Genomic DNA, 17,833 nt, shown 5'->3' with positions numbered 1-17,833 from the left:
TACAAGCAAGGCACAAGAAGTAATTAATTCTTCCACTCTGTTTTGTGCTGATTAGGCCCCAACTGTAATATTGTGTCCAGTTCTGGGCGCCACATTTCAGGAAAGATGTAGACAAATTGGAGAAAGTACAGAAAAGAGCAACAAAAATGATTAAAGTCTAGAAAACATAACCTATGAGGGAAGGTTGAAAAAATTGAGCTTGATTAGTCTGGAGAAGAGAAGACTGATGGGGGATATGATAACAGTTTTCAAGTACATAAAAGGTTGTTATAAGGAAGAAGGAGGTAAATTGTTCTTGTTAACCTCTGAGGATAGGACAAGAAGCAACGGGCTTAAATTGCACCACGGTCGGTTTAGGCAGGACATTAGGAAAAAATTCCTAACTGTCAGGGTAGTTAAGTACTGGAATAAATTGCCTAGGGAGGTTGCCTAGGTTAAAACTCTACAGCAGCACAGCTGTAGCACTTCAATGTAGACACTACCTGTACCAACAGGAACGGTTCTCCCATCAGTGTAGTTAATCCACCTCCTGAGAGGCGGTAGCTAGAATTCTTCCATCATCCTAGCACTGTCTACGTGGGAATTTTAATCAGCTTAACACCCCTGAGTGACATTGTTATGCCAACCTAATTTTCTAGTGTCGACCAGGCCTAAGAGAGGCTAGAGCTAGATCAAAGGAGAAAGGTGCAAGAAGCCCCATGCTAGATAATTATGGAATAACCAACCCACATGAGGAGCTTTGTTCTAGTCCCAACAATTTGGTCGTTGGTTTATGCCCTGAAGCATAAGGGAATATATATATTTTTAATCTGATTAAGCTCTTGGGTTCAGTTATATGTTGTAGTAATGAATTCCTCAGGTTAATTATTCCTTATGTAAATATGTATTCAAGCCCTAGCATCTTACTATAGTGTTTGAATTGCAAGTACTACAGGGGAATATCTATTTCCAATTAACAATACAAATTAAATATGTCTATGAATGTATTAGGTTTTCAAAATGTTTCCCACTTTTTACATAAAATTCAGGCCTGAACTATTGTAAATTACAGTATCCCTTTGATATCTTTATCCAGACCTAGAGGAACCTTGAAATGAAATTGTTCATAGGCATTATACTGGGTTTTCAATTTTATTTCTATAATAGATTTGTTTGTCTTCTAAGTTACATATAACTTAATACTATTGTATTGACAGGATTTAAAGTCACAGATAAGAATGGACTTTTTTCAATTACATTCATTTAGTTATTCTCAGCTCCTGTCAGACTTCTTATAATTGTTTTTTTTTTTGTTCACCATGCAACTGATTAAAACATATCATTTGACTTTTGCTATGCTGTGCTTATCCCTGCCTCATACTGAGAAGTTGATTATTTCCTTTATCACTCCTGGATTAGATTCTTTTAATGCTTTACTTACTGATTTGTGAAGCAGACTAATTACTAAACTGTACCAGACTATGTTGCCTAGGTTTTTTTCATGCAGGTTAAGTACAAATATACTACAGTGTCACTGCACAAGTCACATTTAGCATACAGAATTTATTTAAAGATTTTCTTGTTAACCTATGAGGCTTTTCACCACCAAAGATATAAATATATTTCAAGTAATTGTTTCAAGTAGAGCCAATGACATTGATACTGTGTTCTCATATAATAGAATGTAATATTATATGCCACGTTGGGCTGGCTACAAACATAATTATATCATTGTCTGTGCTGAGCTGGTCTGATTGCTGATGTACTTCATTGATTTGTCTTATATGGTAAAAATTGGGTGGAGTGGGCCTAGAAACTTTTTTCAATAAAATAAAATAATTTTTTTTCTTAATTGAGTGGAAGGATGGTTTTAAAGTTAGGATCCAGGAGATCTGGGTTTAATACCAGCACTGCCATAAACTTTCTGTATGACCTTGGGTAACTTTTTTAAACTCTGTGCCACAATTCTTCATCCTTAAAATGGGGATAATAGTAATTTCTTTCTTCCACATTTTGTCTGACAGGTCGATTTAGATTAGATTGTAAATTCATTGGGAATATGTATATGTTTGGTGCATAGCACATTGAGGTCCCAATTTCATTTGAGAAATTAGGCACAATTGTAATCTGAATAGTAATAATAGACCTCTTCTCAATCATTCTGTATATAACTTGTCTGTGCTGTGGTTTTAGATGATATTATATAGATATGAAATCTGTACTCAGTGGACTGCAGCAGTCCTGTCAAATGTCAAAAATGCTTATGTGAGAATTTAGCCAGCAAAGGACTTCAGAACAGACCTGACCATTACAAAACAAGTATTTCTGGGACCAGCATTGTTTCCAAAGTGTTTTAAGGGCTTGTCTGTATGGAGAGTTAGTGTGCATCAAGCTGAGATATAATCTACAGTACATTAACCTGCTATGCATGCAGGATATGCCTACACTGGGATAAAAAACCTGTGGCTGGCCTGGGTCAGCTGATTTGAGCTCGTGAGCTTGTTTTTTTAGATATTTGGGCTCAGGCTAGAGCCTGAGCTCTACGGCCTTGCGAGAGTATAGGGTCCCAGAGCTTGGGCTCCAGCCCAAGCCTAAACATCAACACAGCAATTTTTAGCCCCACAGCCCAAGCCCCATGACAAGAAGTAATGGGCTTAAACTGCAGCAAGGAATGTTTAGATTGAACATTAGGAAAAACTTCTTAACTGTCAGGATAGTTAATCACTGGAATAAATTACCTAAGGAGGTTGTGGAATCTCCATCAATGGAGATTTTTAAGAGCAGGTTAGACAAACACCAGTCAGGGATGGTCTACTTAGGTTATGTTTATACTGCCGTGGCGACAAGCATCGATGCAGCAGCATCGATTGAGTGGGTCTGTGTAGACCTGCACAGTTGATGGGAGAGCGCTCAACGGTCGACTCAATTAGTCCACTTCTCTGAAAGGCGGAAGGCTGTGTCAAAGGGTGTCTCCTGTCGACGCAGCGCCGTGAAGATGCCATGGTAAGTTAATGTAAGTAGGTCAATGGGAGATATGCAAGCTATATTACGTCGACCACTGCCGCCAGTGTAGACCAGCCCTCCATTCTACCATAAATGCAGGGGACTGGGCTAGATGACCTCTCAAGGTCCCTTCCAGTCCTATGATTCTATGTAGACGTACCCTAAGTCACCATGTGGATCCTGCGACTGCACATTTAAAATTCCATAGTGAGTTTTGACTTACTGCTGTTTCAGACAAAGCATAGCACTTGAAAGCATAGTACGCTAAGCCACACTCAGTGACTTTCACTGTGCTGTATCAGTATCCAGATAGCGAGTTACTGCACAGCAAGCTGGTGGGCTGGAGATTTACAACCTAGCTAACAGTTACAAGAGTAATTCACTGAATAGATAAGACCATAATATTTATATTCAGTCATTTAGGAAAAATGTTATCCATTCAGATCTACAGCATGAATCTATACTCAGGTATTCTGATTTCCCTCTATGTACATACCGTTATACATTGATATAATTGGTAGTTCTTTTATGTATGTAGTGATAGCTGATTATTAAAAGAGTAAATCTGGCTTTAACATTTGTAATATTTAACAAAGCAGTGGTCAAAGACTGTGGATACTGGAAACTGGTTTTATTGAAGGGGTGGAATTTGCCCATCAATATAAAGGCCCCCAGCAGAACAGAAATCCCATTGTTCCGCTGTACTGGGAAGGGAGGTGTCACTGTAGAGCAAGCACACAGGGTGACTTTATGCACAGTCTGTGTACTCGAAGTGAGATTTGTGCTAGTTGTGCATAAACTAACATGAAGTGGGGGGTTGAGGGTGGACAAGGAGAAAAGTTAGGGGATGTGGCCACTGAATCCACATTTACATTCAGATTCAGTAGCCAAATGGCCACAAAGGGTTGCACAAGGATTGTTACACTTGTTTCTGTCCAGGAATTGGAGTCATAGGACTACCAAGTGTCCTGACTGCTGATTGAAGAATGTATTTTGTTTCACATACATGCATGTGTAATTCACCTGCATAAAGCCTGTTCACGTTGGCTCTGTGCAGGAGTACGTGTCTGTGATTCATTTATGCAATATTGCAATTATTCAGTAAGATAAGAATGTATGCTAGCAATTTTCAAATGTGGTGTGTTCTGGACAAATGAAAAACCGACTGAATTTGCCAACAAAAGCAAATGAAGCAACCCTCTATGCTACCTCCCTGTAGGAACTTGAGGATGCCCTTGAGGAACTTCTGGCTTTTTACTACTAATAATATTTATTAGCAACCATTCTTTATGCAGCTATTCTTTTCACATATAGTATTTGGCACAGCCTACATTTGGAAAAACAACAGATAAAATTATTTGATTTGCTAAGGACAGATCCACAGTTATCTGTCTTTTTGTCTGTAGCATTTATAATGTATTATGAGACATTACAATTCACGTTACCTTAATTACCTCTACTTTTGTCATAAGTCTCTATAGAATTGACACACCGGTAGAAAAAGTCATTTTCTGAAGATTGTATTACCTAGGATTGGCATACTGTAGCTATTGTAGAAATCCTTTCCATTGTATGATGCAGCCTTATTCTACGAAGAGATTTGCCAGATGGATTTTAATCTCCTGTTTCTAATGCATGTAAACAAAATTAGTTTAAAACTAAAGCACCCAGGCATTCACTATCCAGAAGTAGGAGCTATAAAATAATTGAAATTAGCAGTGACCTGAATACCTTAGCTTTAATGATGTGCATCAAGGATTTCCAGCTGGAATTATTTCAGCAGCAGGAAGCAGTGACATTACAGCATGGAACAAACCTCTCCTGGCCCAAGACCAAAATGTAGTCTAGCCCCAAAAGCTGCCTATTCTTTCTGAATTGAAAGAGGATAAAATAAATGTTTTGGTATCATCACTACTTCTTTCCGGAATCACTGTTCAAGAGATTATGCAATTGCTGCTGATTTAGTCTGCTCAGTGACTAAGCATATTAGATGTCATTTGAAATGGAAAAACACATAAATATTTGTTAGGAGTTCCAACTGGTGAGCAGGGCTAACAGGATTTGGAATTAGCAATTAGAATTGCCCTTCCCATTGCCACAGTATATCAAACTCCCCGCTGCTGCTACCAGAAAGGAAAATCAGAATTAGGAAGCTGAGGAGCTTGAAGTAGTTTTAGAAAGAAATTATTTTAGCAGTATTCCACAAACAATATTTGCCTGATTTGTATGAATAGACAGTGTATTTCACTTTTGCATTTATCAAGTAATTCCCCATTGTTCTATTTTTTTTTTATAGACTATTTTTTGTCTGTGTTTTGAATGTTGTCTTCCTAGTATTTGTATTATTTCTTTTGGAACAATTTCCCTATCTCTAGCCTTTTTTACTATCATACAGTTCCTTCTGTGCCAAGTTGCATCTATGCTACTAGCTCTCTACTGGCATTCTATTCAGGTCTCATTTTTCATTAGATCTCTTCTTAGTTTGGTCTAAAGAATGTTTTCTTTTCTGTCTGGTCTACCTTTGCTCTTTAGTCCTCAGCTGCCTGTTTGTGTTTATGTTATAAACATTGTGCTGTTTACCATATATTTCACACTGCCCAAAAGATCTCTCTTCTTTTTTTCAGTGAGTATCCATGTGCTTTCTCTATTCCCAACCCTTCTTAGTGCCATTTCTTACTTCTTGCTTTCTAATTATTCCATTTATCAGAACAGACAATGTAAAAACAGTGTTTGTTTTACAAATATCTCAAGAGGCTACAGTACAGTACAACCACAAGAACTGCAAAAAATATTTGTGTATGCCATTCTTGCAAGAGGAATGGAAAAATTATTATATTGACAGTATGATATTGTGTCAAGATAATTTTTACTATTGCTATCAATAGATAGCTGATAAATGTAAGACAAATATCCCAATTTCTTTGAGCTATAGAGAACAGTTCTTGTTTTGTAGTGGCCATGATTCAATTCCCTAGTTTGGCAGTGACAGCAGAGAATGAGCTAAGGTATGTCTGCACAGAGGGTTTAATAGGAAGCTTCTTGATGTGCATCTGGTAACTCATAGTATGCAAGTCACACCAATAGCGTGCACATGGGATCCCTGTATCCACTTTCACTTTGCATCATGTGAACACACGGTGGTAGTTTATGTGAGCTGAGGGAGTAGAGTTCTCAGGTGTTTTCCCATGGTGCTTTGGTTCATGGCTGAGCAATGTGCATCATGGAACTGTTTTCTCTGTGAATTGTGGATGCAAAGCGGAAGCCATGTGGGTTCAATTTAAAAAAAAAAAAGTTTCTGCTGTCTCTGCCCCATGCTTCCTTTCTGGGAGGGCCAGTGCTATTTTCGAATTGCTGTCTGCCACCATGGACCTAGAAATGCACTGCCCCACTATGGCAACCATGAATAGGCAAAGGCTGCTTGGGCTGTTTTACAACATTAAGACCTGAATACATTCGGCATTGGCCTTTGCCTGTTGCAACGCCCAGGATATGGTGCAGGTGCGGGAGAATATTCAATGGCAGCATCAGCAGCTCTTCCAGCAGCAGGAGAACGCTGTGAGGCTGTTGCAGCAAGATGAGGATGCTGCGCTGTTGGAACAAGAGGACCAGTTCCTGGATCAGCTACATGGTGTGCAGTGCTATTTATGGGCCCGGCAAACCAGTGTGCAATGGTAGGAGAGGATTGTTCTGCAGACGACCAGCAGTAGCAAAAGGATCTCAGGTTGGGGAGGGATACCTTTTTTGAGATCTGTACAGAGCTTCCCCTATTGCTGCAGCAATAGCATACCAACATATGGTGGCCCGTGCTTATAGAGCCTTATGTTTGTCTTTGCCATCTGGAAGCTGATCATGCCAGAATGTTACCTGTCTGCAGCCAACTCATTCAGCATGAGGAGATCAACTACAGGGGCCATTCTTGTGCAGGTCTGCTGTGTCATCAGTAAGGTGCTCTCTAGCTCTGTTATAAAGCTGGGTAATAAATGCTCAGGAGATTATTGATGGCTTTGCACCCATGGGATTCCCAAACTGTATTGAGGAAGCTGATGGAACCCATGCCTATCATTTGCCCCTGCCAGGGTGCAGAATTTATAAACTGAAAATGGTATTGCTTGCTGGTGCTCAAAGGAGTGGTTGACCACCCCAACAGTTGAGAGACAAAAATGCAGGGTGGTCTGGAAGGGTCCATCTGAGGATCTTTCAGAACTCATTTCTATTTAAATTAACGGAGAAAGGACTGTTTGCCCCCAGAACCACTATGGACATTAAGAATGTGATGTTTGGTCTGGTTATTCTGGGTGCCCCCACTTATCCTTTGATGCTCTGGTTAATGAGGGGGTGGAGGGGCAGGCCTCTGGGACGGAAGGAAGAAACATTTAAATCATTGCCTGAGTAGTTGCCTAATGGTGGTCAAGTGTGCATTTGGTTGTTTCAAAGGCAGGTGGGGAGGCTTATGGCATGTTTGAAAGCAGCAAAAAAAAACCCCATCTTGACATTATAGCTGCATGCTGTATTTGTGAGCCCAAGGAAGAAAGCCTTTAAAACGGGAGAGAGGCTGAGGGCAGAGACTTGCTCAGCAGTTCAAGCATCCAGCAAGGCATCTCTTAGGGAATGCTAACACCTGGGAGAATATTGTCAGGGAGACCTATTGTTCACATTTTGAGTCTTATGCTTGAACATGTCTAGCTACATCCTGTTGCTAATCCATGGCGTGGGGGGTTGGGATAGACTGTGAGCAGTGCAGTATTGTTTATGGGTGATGGAAGCGGAATGTTGCCTATATAGTAAAATTGTATGAATTATTTTAGCTTTATTAAAAGATTTTATGTGTTACGTGCAATGATGAGTCATAATGGACCAAAATTGATTTTAAATGGTTTTTATTATAAAACAATAACAAAAAAAAAAGTTTTTGAATTGAACTGATGGATACAAAACAATACATTGTTTTTGTTTTTTTTGAAAATACATTTACCAAAACAATCCACTGACTAACCAACAAAAAGCAAACCTTTGAACAGAAGAACAATGCAAACCAAACGGAAAGTACCACAATGCAAACAGTGCAAAAATCACAAGGTTGTGTAGGATAGGCTTAAAGTTACAGCTGCATATAAGCCTTCCCTCTGCCTATCCTCTTACAGGAAGTTCTGGGGCTGAGTGCAGCAGTTCAGAATTTTCACGTGTTTCACAGAGCTCAAAAGTCCTGGACGCCCAGGAGCCAGTGTTCTTGGTGGGAAAATGTTGGAGCTGAGTGGGGAATGGCCTCTGGGACAAGTGCTGCATGGGTACAATGCAGAGGAGTTGCGGCTGGCCCCAGTAGCCAGTCTTGTCTAGGGGCTAAAGGATATGGCTGGGTCCTGGCTTACAAGACTCCTTGACCTGCTGTCCTAGCAGGAACATGTTTTGTAATAGAGCATCCTGGCTCAAGATAGCATCCATGAGTTGCTTCTGCATCTCTCTGTCTTTTTTATGCCACTCCTGGGACAGCTGAATTTCTTTCTCCCTAAGTCATCATGTACTGCCTCCACCTCTCAGTCAGTTCAGTCTTTTTCTAGGATTCTACCATGAGTTCTCCAAAGATTTCATCCTGAGTCTTTCATTTTTCACCCCCTTCAGTCTGACCAGCCTGTCAGCAGTAAATAGAGGCCTTGCCCTTGTGGCTGTGGGAATATGGGGTGAAGAGAAGTTGCTTATTGTTCACCTTCCAGACAAGCCATGATAGCATACTTTTTAGTATAAACCTGTGACTATACCTCCCTAAGGTTCTTCCCAGTCTTGGGGAACTTCAGAGATGGTAAGTAGTCTGTGTGTGAGTTGATACAGGGTACCCTGGGATTTCTGTCTGCTGTACATGCTATTTGCTGCTGTGATTTAGTAGCTTGGAGGACAGGGGTGGACTGGAATCATGCTCCCATTTTGGTTTTTCAGTTTTGTTTGTGCATTTCAGGCAATTCTATGGTGTCAGAGGGGGTGAGGGCATAATGGGAAGACATCAAGGATGAGCTGAACAGTTATCCCCTCTGTATCCCTTTAGGCTGTCCTGACTCTCAATGACTTTATGGTGAGGCAGGTGACTAGGAGGCAGAGAATGGTCTTATTTAAAAAGGCAGAAGACAGACCAGTGAGACATGCTGTGAAGTTATTCAACAGGATAGTCTCTCCAGAAGTGCTGCAGGGTGAAAGGGGCTTTCAAGTTATACTGGGGTGGAATGGGTATGTGGCTACTCCCTACCATGTGCGAACCAAAATCGAGCAATTCTTCAGTCTTAAGTTCTGTTTTATCTCTCCTGCAGAAAATATACAAAAAAAAAAAAAAAAAAAAAAAAAAAAGATAGCCAACTTGAATGTGTGTTACAGGGCATTTCAACCTCAGCAGGGAACTGGTACTTTTACCAAACATGCACTGTCCATGTCTACCTCATAGAGGAGATATGGACACGAACCAAACATCTTTTCCTGTAGCCACTGGGTTTTTTTTTTTTTTCATTATTTGAATGTGCCTCAGGATGAGGGGTAGGGATGAGGTTGTAGCTGTGTCATATGCCAGCCACCATATTGGGCTGGTGAATGGTGTTGGGGCCTGGGTTTGTTCATTAGGTAGGACAGACCAGGAAAAAGGAAAGGAAAATAGGCAGATGGGCAAATGCCCTCTATGCCACAGTCCTGAAAACTGTTGATAGTCGTGACATTAGCATGAAACAGAGGCCAATTGACTGAACAGAGCAGCCGTCATTTTAGGAAATGTACTGGGGGGCTGAACAGGCAGCGTGGGCCATTGGATGTAGGGTGGCAAGTGGGGGCTGGAAACTCAGAAGGCCTCCTAGTGCACTTTCATCTAAAATGACTGCAGCCATGGGGCACCTGGCATAGAAGAGAGAATGACAATACAGCAGTGATTCCCAACCTATGGCCCGGGGGCCAAAATTGGCCCGTGGGAGCTTTCAAAGTGGCCCACTGCTCCGCTCCCACTGACTGAAGAAGGGAGCCACTGACTAAAGACCCAGGTGGAGCATGTTGCCACAGGGCTACAAAACAGTGCAGGCTCCTTGCTGCAGCCAAGGGGATGGGAGATCAGCACTCCCCTCGCCCTGGCTGAAGCAGGGAGCATGGCAAAGCGCTCTGCCTGGGTCCCTAGGTGTTGGGGTCCCTGCTGGAGCCAGAGGGAGGGAAGCACTGATCTCTCGTCCCCCTGGCTGCAGAAGGGAGCCATTGCCTAGGGATCCAGGTGGAGTGCACAGGGCTACAGGACACGTGCAGTTTCCCTGCTGAAGTCAGGGAGATGGGAAATCATCGAGGACTCCTTCCGTCTGGCTGCAGTGGGGCGAGGCGCTGTTGGTGGAAACTGGTGGCCCTTCAGGGTTATGAAAATGATATCTGTGGCCCTCGAGCCAAAAAGGTTGGGAACCTCTGCAATATAGCATCAAAATAATAAATTGTAAGGCTATGTATTTACATGCAGGGGAATCTGTAGAGGAATCTGCCTCTTTGATTCCTGTCTGGGTTTCTGGCTGAGACTCAAGTTCAGCTGATACAGGGTAGGAATCAGGATGCATTGCAGCAAGATATGACAGCAGCTGGCCTGCAACAGGGTCTGGATCCCAAAAAGATCCTAGCTCTCAGAGGGCTGCTCTTGTCCAGCATCCTCCTGCTCATCTTCTGGTGGGAATTTCCAGTCTTCCTCTATGGGGGGAAATGCGGCCAGCAGGCTCCATATTAGGGATGTAAAAATTAGTGTAATTAAAAATCCATTTAAACGCTCTCACCAGTGGGGAGCTGAGCCTGGCTGCTGCTTCCCTCCCCCTCAAGTTTAAACGGTAATCAGCTGTTTAAAACTTTTAAAACTGTTTAGTTTAAACAGCTGATTACCATTTAAACGTTTAAACGTGGTTACACTTTTACATCCCTACTCCATAGGTTGTCTTGGATGAGTTATGCTGTAATTGTGTAGGATCCTGTCCAGCTCATCATGAAATGGACAGGTCACATGGTGCCAAATTGGCCTCTTTCCGTGCCTCGTATTAGTGTGTTTACTGCTGAGCCCCTTGCTCGTTGTGTAGCACTGGTCAGTATCCTGATTGGTGCCTCTCTACACATCTGTCTGGCAATGTCCAGAAAAAGGGCTTTGTTCCGATGACTGGCCACGAGAGCTTCCCCAGTTTCATCTGTTTTAACACCCCTGGGTAGAGAAGCTGATGGTTAAATGTGAAGAACATTTGGGATCTGGGCCATGCCTGGTGGGGCTGTTAATCTATCATTGCCGATGGGGATTGCCTCTGCATGTGCAGAGAGTATGTGTGCCTGGGACACACTGAAACTTGTAGAAGAAATCCTAGGCTTGTGTAAGAATTATACATTGTGTGCACCTCTTAGTTTAGAGATTTATACAATGGTTGTGGGGTTGGTTGGAGCAGGTGGACCATATCACCATACGGCTTCCCATAATATGGAAGTACTGACTAAAGGGGCCTTTTAAACTGAATTGTAACTGTAATTCATGTCATACTTCTGTTACTTCAAAAGTATTTTTTGTCCTTTTCTAGACAAACCTTGTGAAACTGCTGTTGATGCATCAGGCAAACCCCAGTCTTTTCAACTGCAATGATGAAAAGCCCTCAGGTGGGTGATGACCCATTTATATTATTTATGGGCTAATAAAAGTGATAGTCCTTTATTTTCCCCTCCACAAATGGTGCTATCCTTTACTCATCATCAGTAGACTGTTGGCTTAGCCCAACATGCAAAGAGCAAGTTGTTTTGTATAGAGGCATATGAATGCCTCAAAGGAAATTCCCTTGCATAATTCTACCACAAGAACTCATCATGTAATTTTAAAGTGACTTATTCAAGAAGTTATGAGAGCTTATGTGTTCAGAAGATACTGTTGCAGTTAGGGTGCTTTTCATTTCTTGTCTCTGGATTCTGAAGCTGTGGCATCATGCAAGAACCAATGCCTTAAAGGACCTTCTTAAAGTTATAGAACAGGCTGATGATTTAGTCAAGAATATGTATTTTAATAGAATACTGTTTCTTGTATATTTTATGTAATTGGGCTTTCTCTTATGGAAAGTCATCCAAAAAACCTAAGAACATCATATAAAAAGATCTATGCATCAAGTGACTTTTCTATAACTTCTAGTTCTATTTGATTTTCTTATTCCTTTGGAGACTTGGTTTTAGTGGTTCCTGTCTTTTTCTACCACCACCCTATATCCAGGATTAGATACTACAATGTTGTATGCACATTTCCCTGATTTTCAGAGATGCTGAGGATTGGCAGGCTATAACTCTTTGAGCCCTGATCAGGACATCATGCAATATGCTGCAGTCCTTCCTTTCTGTGGAGATGGCCATCCCTGGTCAGCTCTGCAGCTCCTTTGCAATAACTGCCTCTGCTCTTCCTCTGCAGGTCTGCCTTTTTAACTACTTCTTCCTCCACCCACTGACCAGCCCATTGCTCCTCGAGGGTACGTGGCTGCATGCTGTTGCTGCTCTTCCTATAGCTTGGCACAGCAGTAACTGCTAGATGAACCCTGGCTGTTTAATCATGTCCCAAATGTAGTTCACTCTGCTCCAGTACAGTACAGTACTGCTGCTTTGAAGCACCTCTCTAGCCCACCAGGCTGAAAGAGCACCATTGTCATTGTCTCAGAAGGAAATTTCCTCAGAGCAGAAAAGAGGAAATAAATGATTTTGAAATTGGGCTGTATGTTGAATATAAAAATTGGAAATGGAATTCTAGCAATATAGAAAACTGAGCAGTCTTACTGGCAGTCTAGGAGAAGGAGTTTCCTCAGCATAATTCACCTTATAAATAAAATATTAGAGGTGAAGAAGGCAGATACCTTGGAAAAGAGAAGCAACCAAAGAAATGTGTAGTACATTAAATGAAGCATCAGCAACCAGAGGTAGCTAACGGGAGTTTTGCGAGGGAATTCTCCAGGTGAAGGAGGAACGATTATGTGACCCTTGGGGTGAGTTTGTTGTCTGTAGTGTGTGTATGTTTGTGTTTGTGGTGTGCTTGCTGCTTGACTGAAATATATTGTGTGGTCTGTTTGTTTGGGGGACCGTGTACTGGGAGGCAGAGTTGAAAGCATCTTAATAAGGCTTTGATCCCCAAGCCCTTTAGCACTCATCAACCCTTAACCAGGGGCAAGGCTACTCAGGGAGAACCAGGATTTAAAAAGCCCATTCCTAAGCAACCAGTGGCAGCTAACAGGGGAGTTTTGTGAGGGAATTTAGAGGGGGAGCAGGAGAGTGGGGTAGTAGAAACACTTTATTAACATTCTGTAAACTAAAGACAATAACCACCCCAATAAAAAACAAACAACAATAAGAGAAAGAGCTGCAAGAATAAAAAGAGAATGCAGGCAGAAGTCCAGCTACAGAGTGGGGGCTCTCCAGTTTATTGCACTGAATGCAACATGTATGTTTAGATGCCCTATGGGCGGGTGATGTATGTGTGCATTTGTAGCAGGGAGAGCCTGGCCTCAGAGACCAAATACAGGCTTTGGAAACCAGGGAGGCTGAACTGGAGATGCTAAGGAAGACAGAGAGGTAGATAGATGAGACACGGTAGAACAGTCCCACCCCTGGTATGACAGTCTCTGTACTGTTGAGGAGGATAAAAGTCTTAGGGAAGAAGAACATCAAACTGGAGAGAAGAGAAAGGATTACATAATTGGGACCATCCTTCCAGATGATATCATGGTATTCTCTTGCACCAGATACCTTTCTGGGGGAGGGAACTCCAGTTATTAGGAAAAGGCAGGTAATAGTACTGGGGGACTCAATCATTAGAAATATAGATAGCTGGGTTTGTGATGACCAGGAGAACCGCATGGTGATTTTCCTGCCAGGTGCAAAGGTTACAGATCTCTCAAGACATCCAGACAGACTTATGAGGAGGTGTTGGTTGTCATGGTACATGTAGGTCCCTATGACGTAGGGAATGATAGGAGAAATCTCGTGGAGGACAAATTTAGACTGCTGGGTAAGAGATTGAAGTCCAGGACCTCCATGGTAGCATTCTCTGAAATGATTCCAGTTCCATGTGCCAGGCCAGTTAAACAGGCACAACTGCAGGGTCTCAATGAATGGATAAGATGATGGTGCAGGGAGGAGAAGTTTAGATTTATTAGGAACTGGGGAACCTTTTGGGAAAGGGGAATCCTATACAGGAAGGATGGGCTTCACCTAAACCAAATGGAACCAGATTGCTGGCACGTAAAATTAAAGAGATCATAGAGCAATTTTTAAACTAAGGCCTCGGTGAAAGCCGACAGGTATGGAGAAGCACATGATTCAGACAGAGACATCCCTTAGGGAGGATCTATTAATGGATATTCTCTATATCCTAGTAAGGAGGAGAGGATGGAAGAAGATAAAATATGGGTAGGATCTGATGAGAGAGTCAATGAAAGAGTCCCATTAAATTACATCACATAATGACAGATAGCTAAAAAATGACAAATTTTAAGTGCTTATATACAAATGCTAGAAGTCTTAATACTAAGGTGGGTGAACTTGAGTGCCTCGCATTAAATGAGATATTGATATAATAGGCATCACAGAAACTTGGTGGAATGAGGATAACCACCACAGTAATAGCAGGTACAAAATATATCAGAAGGACAGAATAGGTCAGACTGGTGGGGGAGTGGCACTATATGTGAAAGAAAGCATAGAATCAAATGAAATAAAAATCTTAGATGAACCAAATGTGCAGTAGAATCTCTATGGATAGTAATTCCATGCTTGAATAATAAGAATATAGCAGTGTGGATATAATACCGAACACCTGACAAGGATGATGACAGTGACCTTGAAATGCTCAGGGAGATTAGAGAGGTTATAAAAATAAAAAACTCAATAATAATGGGGGATTTCAACTATCCCCATATTGACAGTACATGTCACGTCAGGACACGATGCAGAGATAAAGTTTCTTTACACCTTAAATGACTGCTTATTGGAGCAGCTAGTCTGGAACCCACACGAGGAGAGGCAATTCTTGGTTTAGTCTTAAGTGGAGCACAGCATTTGGTACAAGAGTTGAATTCAGCTGAACCGCTTGGTAGTAGTAACCATAACATAATAAAATTTAACATCCCTGTGGGGACAGATGGACACCAAAGCAGCCCACCACAGTAGCTTTTAATTTCAGAAAGGGGAGCTACACAAAAATGAGGAAGTTAGTTAAACAGAGTTTAAAAGGTACAGAGTCAAAGGTGAAATCTCTGCAAGCTGCATGGAAACTTTTAAAAAACACCATAATAGAGGCTCAATTTAAATGTATACCCCGAAGTAAAAAACATAATAAGAGGCCCAAAAAAGTGTCACTGTGGCTAAACAACAAAATAAAAGAAGCAGTTAGAGGCAAAAAGGCATCCTATAAAAAGTGGAAGTAAAACCCTCATGAGGAAAATAGAAAGGAGCAAAAATTCTGGCAAATAAAGTGTAAAAATATAATTAAGGAAGGCCAAAAAAGAACAGCTAGCCAAGGACTCATAAAGTAACAGTGAAAAAATTTTAAGTACATCAGAAGCAGGAAGCCCGCTAAACAACAAATTGGACCACTGGACAACTGGGATGCTAAAGGATGATAAGACTATTGCGCAGAAACTAAATGAATTCTTTGCAACGGTCTTCACGGTTGATGATCTGAGGGAGATTCCCAAACCTAAGTCATTCTTTTTAGGTGACAAATATGAGGAACTGTCCCAGATTGAGATGTCATTAGAAGAGGTTTTGAAACAAATTGATAAATTAAACAGTAATAAGTCACCAAGATCAGATGGTATCCACATAAGAATTCTGAAGGAATTCAAAATGTGAAATTGCAGAACTACTAACTGTGGTACGTAACCTATCATTTAAATCAGCTTCTGTAGCAGATGACTGGAGGATAGCTAATGTAACACCAATTTTTAAAAAAGGCTCCAAAGGCAATCCCAACAATTACAGGCTGGTAAGGCTAACTTCAGTACCAGGAAAACTGGTTGAAACTATAGTAAAAAAACAGAATTATCAGACACATAGAGGAATACGATTTGTTGGCGAAGAGTCAGCATGGTTTTTGTAAAAGGAAATCATGCCTCACCAGTCTACTAGAATTCTTTGAGGAGGTCAACAAGCATGTGAACAAGGGTGGTCCACATGTAAAGGTTTACTTAGATTTTCAGAAAGCCTTTGACAAGGTTCCTCACCAATGGCTCTTAAGCAAATAAGCTGTCATGGCATAAGAGGGAGGGTTCTCTCCTGGATCAGTAACTGGTTAAAAGATAGGAAACAAAGGGTAGGAATAAATGGTCAATTTTCAGAATGGAGAGAAGTAAATAGTGGTGTCCCCTAGGGGTCTGTACTGGAACCAGTAGTGTTCATCCTATTTCTAAATGATCTGGAAAAGGGGATAAACATTGGCATGGCAAACTTTGCAGATGATCCAAAACTACTCAAGATAGTTAAGTCCAAAGCAGCCTGAGACGAGTTACACAGCGATCTCACAAAACTAGGTGACTGGGCAACAAAATGGCAGATGAAATTCAGTATTGATAAATGCAAAGTAATTCACATTGGAAAACATAATCCCAACTATATATATAAAATGATGGGATCTAAATTATCTGTTACCACTCAAGAAAGATCTTGGAGTCATTGTGGATAGTTCTCTGAAAACATCCACTCAATGTGCAGCATCAGTCAAAAAAGCTAACAGAATGTTGGGAATCAGTAGGAAAGGGATAGATAATAAGACAGAAAATATAATTTTGCCTCTTTATAAATCCATGGTACACCCACATCTTGAATACTGCATGCAGCTCTGGTTGCCCCATCTCAGAAAAGATATATTGGAATTGGAAAAGGTACAAAACGGGCAACTAAAATATTTAAAAGTATGGAAAAGCTTTCATATGAGGAGAGATTAGTAAGACTGGAATTTTTCAGTTTCGAAAAAAGGGGGGACATGATAGAGGTCTATAAAATCATGACTGGTGTGGAGAAAGTAAATAATGAAGTGTTACTTACTCCTTCTCTTAACACAAAAACTAGGGGTCACCAAATGAAATTAATACTCAGTAGGCTTAAAATGAACAAAAGGAAGTATTTCTTCACGCAATGCACAGTCAACCTATGGAACCTTGCTAGACGATGTTGTGAAGGCAAAGACTATAATGGGGTTCAAAAAAAAAAAACTAAATAAGTTCATGGAGGATAGGACCATCAATGGCTATTAGCCAAGATTGGCAGGGATTGCTGTTTGCCAGAGACTGGGAATGGCCGACAAGATGGATCACTTGATGATTACCTGTACTGTTCATTCCCACTGTAGCAACTGGCATTAGCCACTGTCGGAAGACGGGATATGGGGCTAGACCTAGTATGGCTGTTATGTTCTTCATATTAAAAATCCTTCTGTGAAAGTGCAATACCTTACCTTTTGAGAAAAGTATACAATGAGTGAACATATGCCAGTCTTCTAGCTGAAACCTTAAACCTTGACTGAGACTATCCTCATTGCACAAAAAACAATATGGTTAAATAACTAGCAAACACAGTTGCTTTCAGCACTTCAATTTGTGCAAATCAATATACAATTTTAAGTGTCAGACTAGTTTGTGAAAATAAAAAATAATAACAAGAGCTTTCAATGCTCACTTTCATTCAAATACATTGTTTTATTATTGTTTGCAATGTTGTTGTAGCCGGGCTCGTTCAGGGCTATTAGTGAGAAAAGGTGAGTGAAGTAGTATCTTTCTCTGTGTAGCTCTAAAGTTTGTCCCTTTCACCAACAGAGGTTGGTCCAATAAAAGATATTACCTCTCTCACTCTGTCTCTCTAATTCTTCAACTAT

At 41.1% G+C, this 17,833-nt stretch overlaps 1 protein-coding gene across 1 annotated transcript in view; it reads left to right on the top strand.

Annotated features, from left to right (window-relative positions):
* The window catches only part of LOC137145860 (unconventional myosin-XVI-like), a 212,019-nt gene that overhangs the window by 133,622 nt on the left and 60,564 nt on the right, over positions 1-17,833 (top strand). Inside the window, exon 8 of the mRNA XM_067536802.1 lies at positions 11,523-11,598. Coding sequence (XP_067392903.1) covers positions 11,523-11,598 — 76 coding nt within the window. The remainder of the gene's footprint in view (positions 1-11,522; positions 11,599-17,833) is intronic.

The sequence above is a fragment of the Emydura macquarii genome, unplaced genomic scaffold (assembly GCF_026122565.2).
Source record: "Emydura macquarii macquarii isolate MOO-44397 ecotype Brisbane River unplaced genomic scaffold, CSIRO-AGI_Emac_v2 contig_3671, whole genome shotgun sequence".
Lineage (NCBI taxonomy): Eukaryota > Metazoa > Chordata > Testudines > Chelidae > Emydura > Emydura macquarii.
This window is presented reverse-complemented; position numbering and strand designations above follow the sequence as displayed.